Source organism: Arachis ipaensis, chromosome B6 (genome assembly GCF_059453495.1).
Source record: "Arachis ipaensis isolate K30076 ecotype BB chromosome B6, ASM5945349v1, whole genome shotgun sequence".
Lineage (NCBI taxonomy): Eukaryota > Viridiplantae > Streptophyta > Magnoliopsida > Fabales > Fabaceae > Arachis > Arachis ipaensis.
The window spans coordinates 14,750,022-14,759,638 of NC_142441.1; the positions used below are offsets into that span (position 1 = coordinate 14,750,022).

General features: G+C 39.4%; 2 protein-coding genes across 2 annotated transcripts; one reads left to right on the top strand and one right to left on the bottom strand.

Moving 5' to 3' along the window:
• On the top strand, positions 1 to 1,987 carry LOC148554688 (protein FAR1-RELATED SEQUENCE 5-like). The gene is made up of 6 exons (XM_088490441.1): positions 1 to 197; positions 401 to 490; positions 578 to 853; positions 968 to 978; positions 1,266 to 1,570; positions 1,661 to 1,987. Exons 1-6 carry the CDS (start codon positions 1 to 3, stop codon positions 1,985 to 1,987), a joined length of 1,206 nt encoding a protein of 401 aa, XP_088346567.1.
• Positions 1,988 to 6,995: 5,008 nt separating this feature from the next.
• LOC148554689 (uncharacterized) lies at positions 6,996 to 8,590 on the bottom strand. Its single transcript, XM_088489619.1, has 3 exons — positions 8,365 to 8,590; positions 8,098 to 8,258; positions 6,996 to 7,064 (listed from the first exon to the last, which is right to left on the bottom strand). The coding sequence occupies exons 1-3, from the start codon at positions 8,588 to 8,590 to the stop codon at positions 6,996 to 6,998; spliced, it is 456 nt and encodes a 151-aa protein (XP_088345745.1).
• Between the last annotated feature and the right edge of the window lie 1,027 nt (positions 8,591 to 9,617).

Consider the following 9,617-nt stretch of genomic DNA (forward strand, 5'->3'; position numbering starts at 1 on the left):
ATGAGATGCAGAGCAAGGATGTATGTCGTGCTGGACAAGGAGAAGGAAAGTTGGGTTGTGTCTAGATTAGAGCTGAGGCATTCTCACCCCTGTTCGGCTAAGAAAGTTGTCCACTATCATGAGTACCGGGATCTGACCATGCATGCTAAGTGCGTCATTACGGATAACGATGAGGCTGGAATAAGACCCAACAAGACGTATCTAGCACTGGCAAACGAGGTGGTGGGTCCGCCAACCTGGGTTTTTCTGAAAAGGATGTCAGAAATTACATAACACGCAATCTCCGATGCTCCGATGACAATGAGGACTTCCAGGGGATGATGAATTATTTCATTTGAATGAAAGAGATCAATCCCAACTTCTTTTATGTCATAGATGTTGACGATGCCAATAAATTTAGGAGCGCTCTATGGGTAGATGCAAGGTGCAGGGCTTCGTATGAATATTACGGAGATGTGGTGTCGTTTGACACCACTTACAGAAGAAACAGGTTTGTATACTTATTGGTGAATTGCAAGAGCAGTTATTTGATAAATATATATTGTTGCCTCACAGTTGTTATTTGCTCTTTTCACAGGCATGGTCTGCCGTTTGTATCCTTTGTAGGTGTAAACCACCATGGAAAGTCTACTCTTCTTGGCCATGCTTTACTTGGGAGCGAGAAGATTCCTAATTTTGAGTGGGTATTCACACAGTGGGTGAGATGCGTCGGGACTGCGCCAAGGGGGATCATCACCGACCAGTGCAAGGTGATAGCTGGTGCTATTAGGAAGGTCCTACCTGACACTGTCCACCGATGGTGCATCTGGCACATAATGAAGAAATCACAATTCAAGCTTGGTGGATACGCTAGGTATGGAGAATTGAATGCAATGATGAATCACATTGTGTAGAATTCTCCTTCGACTGAATCATTTGAGGCTGATTAGTCTGGTTTCATCAAACAATTTAACTTAGGCCAGAACAGATGGTTAGCAGGTAGGTGATTGTTAAATCAAAAACCGTCTGTTGGTTTCTAGTTGCCTATTTATTCACTTCATGTTATTTTTGCCATCTTGATTCTGTTCTTATGTTTCTGCTTGGAGATGTAGCTGAGTTTTTTGCTAGCATGGTCAGTGGATGTTCATTTCAATATATAAACAGATATTTTTTCTCGCAGTGTGTTTAGATGTTTTTTATATTTATTTTATCAGTGCATTGGAGGTGAGGTCATCATGTTGTTTATAAGCCGCACTCTTATGCATGTGTTTTTTTTTTTTGGGCAGACCTTTATGCGAATCGACGGAAGTGGGTTCCAATATTCTTCAAGAGTGAATTTTGGGCAGGCATGAGGAGTACACAACGTAGTGAAAGTATGCACGCATTTTATGGTGGATACCTGCATTGCAAGAGTGGGTTAGTTCAGTTCGTCCATGAGTACGACAATGTACTTGGAAACAAGGAGCAAAAGGAGTTGGAAGATGATGCTGCAGACTCGGAAGGAGTCATCCCATGTATAGGGAGCACGGGCATTGAGAGACAGTTTCAGCAGGAATACACCAGTAGTATGTTTAGGACTCTTCAACTGGAGGTAAGAAAAAAAACCGATTGCGTGGTTCGATCAATTGAACAAAAGGGAGATACAATTTCTATTGAAGTGGACGAGCAGAAGGTATTCTAGGGGAAGCCTGTCTACCATACTTTCAGGGTCGAGTTTGACCCGTTGAGTCGAAAGGGTCAGTGTGAGTGCAACAAATTTGAATCCGCTGGTATATTGTGTTGCCACACCCTTGCGGTCTGGTCATACTACAGAGTTGACACAGTACCGAGCTGCAATGTTCTTCCTCGATGGAGTAAGAATGTCATCTGCAAGCACACTTACATCAAGAGTAGCCATGATGTGGCTCGGAGTGATGAAAGCAACAACTTGTTCAGGCATCTGTGTTCAGAGTTTTATAACGTTGCGCAGGAGTTTGTTGCTTGTGATGAGAAAGCAGCCGTCTTGTGAGCTGCCCTTTGGGATGCAAAGTCCAAGCTGACTGATTACCGTGCCAGCATGCGTTCTACGACTGTTTCTGTGTCTCAAAATACCTTGCCCACACAGAGCACAAGCGGTGCTATTGTACATGACATTCAAGGACCCTCAAGAGCCAAAATCAAAGGACGGCCAAAGAGTAAGAGACTTGGAGCAGAGCTGGACAAGTCAATTAAGAAGTCAATGCAAAAAAGGAAGAGAAAATCACATTCGGTATGTGTTAGAAGCGTAGTATATTTTAAATTTTTCTTACGAAATGGTATTCTTGGTTAATGTATGTTGTTCTGTTTTGTGTTGTGCATCTTGTAGGATGAGATTGACCTTCAGTCAGATAATGATCATCATGGGTCCTTAATAGAAGATTTGAGGATTCTACTATGTGGAATTCATCGGATGGTGGCGGGTTCATGCACCTGTTGAATTCCTTTAGGCATATATAGTTAGGTTTCTTGGTGTGAGTTTGGTGTCATTATTTAGATACAACTTAATAAACTATGCCATTTTCTATTTTGTCAATTGCATTTATCCTGTTTTGAAGTATTCATTCAAAGAAACAACAGGGCAATTGTTGTTATCTTTTCCCCATTTATCGTTTATTAAGGTTTTACATAAAAGAATTGTCACATATTTGTTTGCAAAAATTAAATGGTTTAAATCCACGGTGGAATCGGACGAAGAGAATAAAAAAAAAAAACAAAATGCATTGACATCTCAGTGAAGTGCACGCAGTCACTAATGCGTAACACATGAAACAAAGAAATCTTATACAAAACCATCCATTTTACAATGAGAAGAAACATCTGAGTTCCTACCAGAGACACCATCCACTTAAAATCCTACCTCCTGTACACTGATCACGACCAAAGGCCGTGCAATGCTTTAATTTTCAGCAACTTCACAATTCCAACATTGAAAAACAATGATAAAAAAAATAAAGAAGGCCTCCATTTACTTAGCACCACGCTAGTTAATGGATAGAAGTGCCACTTATGTATAGACATGAACAAAAGGGTTATATACACCGATCAGAGTTGACTCAATATTATCAATATGCAATGCATTGTTTAATGAACTTGTGACATCACTAACTTGAAAAATTATTGCTTGAGAATCCTAAAATAACTAAATATATGAAACCTGCTGACGAGTATCTAACAAAACATGAGCCACTCAGTCATCAACGAAGTACTAACAAGTTCAAATGCCTTAAATATGCTAAAACATAAAACAGATCCAGAACCATCTATTTTACCATGAAAAGAAACATCCGAGTTCCTACCAGAGACACCATCCACTTAGAATCCTACCTCCTGTACACTGATCACAACCAAAGGCCATGCAATGCTTTAATTTCCAGCAACTTCACAATTATAGCATTGGAAAACAATGATAAAAAAATAAAGAAGGCCTCCATTTACTTAGCACCACGTTAGTTAATGGATAGAAGTGCCATTTATGCATAGACATGAACAAAAGGGTTATATACACCGATCAGAGTTGACTCAATATTATCAATATGCAATGCATTGCTTAATGAACTTGTGACATCACTAACTTGGAAAATTATTGCTTGAGAATCCTGAAATAACTCAATATATGAAACCTGCTGACGAGTATCTAACAAAACATGAGCCACTCAGTCATCAACGAAGTACTAACAAGTTCAAATGCCTTAAATATGCTAAAACATAAAACAGATTTAGAACCATCCATTTTACAATGAGAAGAAACATCCGAGTGCCTACCAGAGACACCATCCACTTAGAATCCTACCTTCTGTACACTAATCACAACCAAAAGCCATGCAATGCTTTAATTTCCAGCAACTTCACAACTCCAACATTGGAAAACAATGATAAAAAAAATAAAAAATGCCTCCATTAACTTAGCACCACGCTAGTTAATGGATAGAAGTGCCACTCATGCATAGACATGAACAAAAGGGTTATATACACCGATCAGAGTTGACTCAATAATATTAATATACAATGCATTGCTTAATAAATTAGTGACATCACTAACTTGGAAAATTATTGCTTGAGAATCCTGAAATAACTAATATATGAAACCTGCTGACGAGTATCTAACAAAACATGAGCCACTCAGTCATCAATGAAGTACTAACAAGTTCAAATGCCTTAAATATGCTAAAACATAAAACAGATCCAGAACCATCCAATTTACAAAGTAAAAGAAACATCCTATTTCCTAGCTCAAGCACCATCCACTCAGAGGTTTTCGATTGATTGTCACCATCAACTTGAGATAATCAGCAACATGAAATCATAAACCTACAGCGAAACAGTATTTATCAGGCTCACACGAGACGAGTTTAAGCCGGTAAATGCCATTTTAAGCTTCATAACTCTACCACAAGGAAACCATAGACGTAGTAAGGCAGGTGTTTATATTGATATTTTCTTACCTAGTCAAAAATTCTTCTTCCGTTGTCTTCCCCCCTTGTTTGGCTTTCTAGTGGGTAACCCTGCACGCTGCAGCATGCTCTTCGTGCTCGGTGCTGTGAAAGGTGATCTCACAGCCTTAGTCTTTTTCCTTGGCTGGTTTCGGCGCACATGTTTTCCGTCCAATGCCTCCAGCGCCTTGCCAATTTCTGAATTATGAGGACCCATCACTATGTCTAGTATGATCTCCTTCCGAAACTCCTGTACAACATCCTGCACGGCAATTACGTGTTGGACGGTAATATTAAAAACGAGAAAGAAATTGACTAGAAAGGGGTTCAATTTAATTGTCATGACATATTTAAATTCACCTTGTCCCAATGTTGCAAGGGTTTATCTAAACTCCAAAACTGTATGAATTTGATGACGAATACACTACAATCACACCTATATGTACAAACACAGAATATTATTTCCAACCATGATATCATTATCAAGTGAAGTGCTATTAAGAATATTGTTAGGTGTATTTTTTACTGACCCGTTATGCTGTTGTGGGATGCTAGGATAGAAATGAGGTAGGCCGTTCTTGGTGTGCTCATATGCGGGCATAGTGACTTTCACCATGTCTTCAATGATTCTCCCCTAAAAATCAGCAACACGTTAGTAATCATACAGTTACAATTACTAACTCTAATGGCGAAGTAATTGGTTGTCGTATACCTACCGCATAAGCATGTATTTTTAATCTTTCATTTTTATGCTCTCCTGTATTCATACTATCCAGCACCCACAGCCTTTTCTGAGCAATCTCAAAGGCATACAGCCACCAATGATGATCGATACAGATTGGGGCAAATCATTATGATGGAAACAGAAATATCGAAGCATTTACATGATCAAGTTAGTCACCAAATAGATATAGGCACGAAATTTCAGAAACATTTAACGTGTTGCGGTACATCCAATGAAACGAAATCATATGACATCTCAATAAAGTACACGCAAATTCAAGTGCCTGAGATATAAAAACTAAAAACCATATTCAGAACCATCTAATTGACAATTAACGGTAACATCCTATTGCCTATCACAAGGAACATCCAAGTAATAACCACGGGGTTGTAAGCACTTAAACCAAAACACCAACCTTCAAGCATTAGCTTATACAAGAACCATACAATTTTCTTCAACTAGCGCATTAACTTATCCATTTTCGGATGGAAGCTGCTATCTTGTCAAAAAATCTAGTATCATCACCGAAGTTAGGACCCAGCCCCACATAACTAACGGTGGGAATTTCCCTGAAGGAATCCAAGTTCCTCTTTTGCAACACAGTTTCCTGTTAAAAACAGCACTATTAGGTTTAGATCTCACATCATTATCGATAAGAACCTGCAAATTCGTTCATACCAAAATTCCTGGAGGAATACAGTAAAAGTCAGCCTTAAATCTCAACGATTCTGAGTCATTAAAGGTTGCACACATCCACTGAACGATCTGCATAAAATTATTTAAATTGCGTTAGGGTCGTCTGTTTAAGCCACAATATATATTAAGAAACATATTCATTCTAACAATATGTTAGTATGTTATACTTACGTTGCTGGTGACCCAGTGCCGGGGCAGCAGTGAGCAGATGTCCTCTCGGACCAATGATAGATGCTGCCTTCCTTCGTAGGACGCCATAACCAGACTTTGCTCCAACGATCCATTGGCTGCCCATCGTCGCACTCGCTCCTCATCATCCTCGTCCAGCTTTTGCCCTTTTAGAAGTGGATGCACCTTTATAAGAGTATATTGGGTATAGTTCTGTTCCGTTCGAATATTTCCCAGTGAGATTTTCTTACTTGGTGGGCTAGGAGTCATGCAATACAGAGTGACTGGCATCACAGTCTGCAGTGGCTTCGTGTTCTATAGTTGCTCAAAGTATTGCCATATTCGTTCACTCTCGGGGTCTCGGTTCGACAAGAAATTGGGATTACTGCAAGAAACTCAACGAATGTTAGAGAAATGGCAGTTGTATATGGATACAATCCCTTATTCACTAATAAGCAGAATAAACCATAAAATAAAATATTTTTTATTAGGAGACTTGCCCGTCGAACTCCCATTCTTCATGTTTCACTTGCGCAACCGAGAGTGTTCCTGCATCGGGAACTATAGAGACAGGTGTTTCGTGGGTACCCTTATCCTGATTGAGGTTTCCTTCTGCTGGTTCGGCACTTGGTTTTTGTTGGTCAACTCCCTGGTTATAGAGTCGGCACATCCGCTTGGCAAGAGGCTCATTCTCCTCATCATCATTCGTGCTAATTGGGAGATCCTTTTCCTTAGATTTTATTGGGGTGGACCTACATGATCGGTCCTTTTTGGCCTCCCCCCCTTTTCTTTCGCAGCTCCCCTGCTAGGCTGTTTTACGTATATCGAAGATGTTGTGTAAAGAAACATCCAAGTACATTCAAATGAACCTAACAAACTTAAGCAAAGCTAGTCGATGATTTAAACTGTAGACAACAGTAATCGTATACTCACTCTCGGGCTAGATTTTGATCGTTCGCCGCGCCGTGAACTTCTCCTTGTTAGAGGTGGAGATGTTGTCCGTCCCCTTGATCTTCTTTCCTTTGATACCTGCTTACTCTCTCCATCGACTGACCTCCCCTGTTTGAACCAATAGCATGAAACAAATTAACAATGGAGAAGTAAGCTTGTTAATACGCTAAAGCCTTAAAACGTGCTCACCCTTGGCGGCACCGAATCCTTTCGCCCACGCTTCTGTGGTTTCTTTCTCGCAGCTTGTGGTGACCGCCCCTTTATGTCTTCACCTCCCCCATATCTCGTCAAAAGGCGCCCCTGAGTAAAGAAACAAAGAGAATGAATGATCTTAATCAAACCCCAAAGCATCACCAAGCCACACACCAGAAACAACAAAACAAAAAATTAAGAAAAAAAAAACTAAAACACACGGGACCAGCGTCATCTGCCTACAAAATGGTAGTACTAAAAAACATCTGAAGTGGTCTGATAGGGAAACAAGACTTACATAACGGCATAAATTAACCGATTACGAGAGAGAAATGAGTACCTCGGATAGAATATATTGCGCCTTCATTTCAAGTCTCTCTGAGGTCCACGCAACGAGCCATGGCTCATGCTCAAGACAGTTGTCGAGCACACCGTATTGTAACCGCTGAAAATAGAGTATCTACACAGAGGATGGGCCCAATTTCAGTTATACATGACGGAAAACCATCTACAATGACGGGACATAGAACTAGTGACAGGAAACATTAAGATGAAATCATACACTGAACCATCTTAAATTAGTGAACAAAGATTCAAGTAATTCAGCAACATATCAGTATATCACATACAAATAACAGTACTACAGCCTGAACTCTCCAAACTAATGTATAGGAAATTAATTTTATACAAGTTATGATCTTCATAAAAAAAGGCAAACAAAATTTATTCATGGTCATTATGTCCAACGAGCATGACAAACATGCATCCTTTACATGTATTGTTCCTTTTCAGCTTATACTTCTCGACTGCCTTGTCCAACCACTTCAGAATTTCCAACGGCCAGTTGAATCTCCGTGGATCAGAAACATCTAACACGGGATAGATGTGTCATGGAGAAAGTACTTGTTGAGTGGTGGGACACAGGAACATCTTCATCACCACCAGTATGAAATATCTCCTGAACTCCATCCTATCTGATTCTGTGGCCATTGGACAACTGTAAACTAAATCCCGGAGCTCGGTTGTTGTCTGTCTATGGAACCAATTTTTGATGGCGACGTGGGACAGATTACTGTCATCCAGTGCTGGAAATGGATCCCCTACAACAAGTTCATGTGTTATTCCATGTTAATATGTATGCATACGCAAAGAAATTTTCACCAGCATGCCTACGCAAGACTAGGTAAACAAGATAGCAGACGTTACCTCGGGAAGGAATACCGAAAACCTTCCCGATTAACTCGGCATTGAGGCGAATGTTGCCAATATCGAGTATAAAGGTTCTTGGCTTAACTTGATATGACTCAACTAGGTGAACCATGATGGCTTGCTTTACCGACCAATTTGGAACAAGCATCAAGAATCCAAAACCAATCAGATCAATCTCGACAAGCTTCTCAACGGAGTTGTTTTTTGACAGCGTGCTCATCATGTCATGTATGTAGCTGGGCGAGCACCTGGACTCTAACAATTTTTGGTAATTGTTACACTAGTTGTAAGTCACACATAATATAATGCCGAATGGTCAAATGTGAATGGTAGATATTATTTTACCTTTTTCCCCATGTTGGTTGGGTTTTACTCCAAATCAATGCCATTGAGGTCTCATAAGAAACAGCCCCTCAAAAATGCATATAGGAAAACAGCAAGCCATTTCACCATCCAAATTACAGTCATTTCAAATAATAAATGATTTTCTCGTGCTGTAATTGGCTTCTAGTAAAAAAACTGGTTTAGACAAACATTAATAGATGATTTATACCATTAAAAGAATTGGAAAATTCACACAATTGAAGGGCTAAATTTCACATAGAAACATCGACCTACTATTTAGGCCAAAAAAAAAGGGCCACATATAAAGTCACTACAATCAAATCTTGTTTGTTTCTGATGGTCAAAGGATGTGAAATATAATAGAAACATCATACAGATTATTTCGTTGATGGCCTAATTGACTATGAAGATATTTTCCACACCATCTCGTACTCTTAGAATAAGAGAGAAAAAAACAAAACAAGTAGCGAATGTACACTATAATTATCATTTAATCATCTTAGTTTAGCAAGTAGTTAACCAACAATGTAATAATTTACAAATATCACAGCATCTACATGTCAAGAACAGATCGAATAGACCAACATTTAAATTATGCACCAGCAAGGTTCAACAATTCTCAGATGCATTCCAGACAGAAAAGCATGAAGCAACAATCCAAAATAAAGAACTTCCGAATGTGGACCAAAGGAGTTCTACAAGTAGATCAAATATGATAACTATATGCCATACTAGATTATTTCAGCCACATGAAACAAACATGCAGGTTCTCTCATCGGTCATGTACCATAAGTACTTCAATTTTATCTTACTATTTACTTTTTCATGCAAAGTGCACTGTTCTAACAAGGTCTGCAGTGTCATATGCATTGTACATTAATGTGTTGTGCAACATTGAAGTGGAG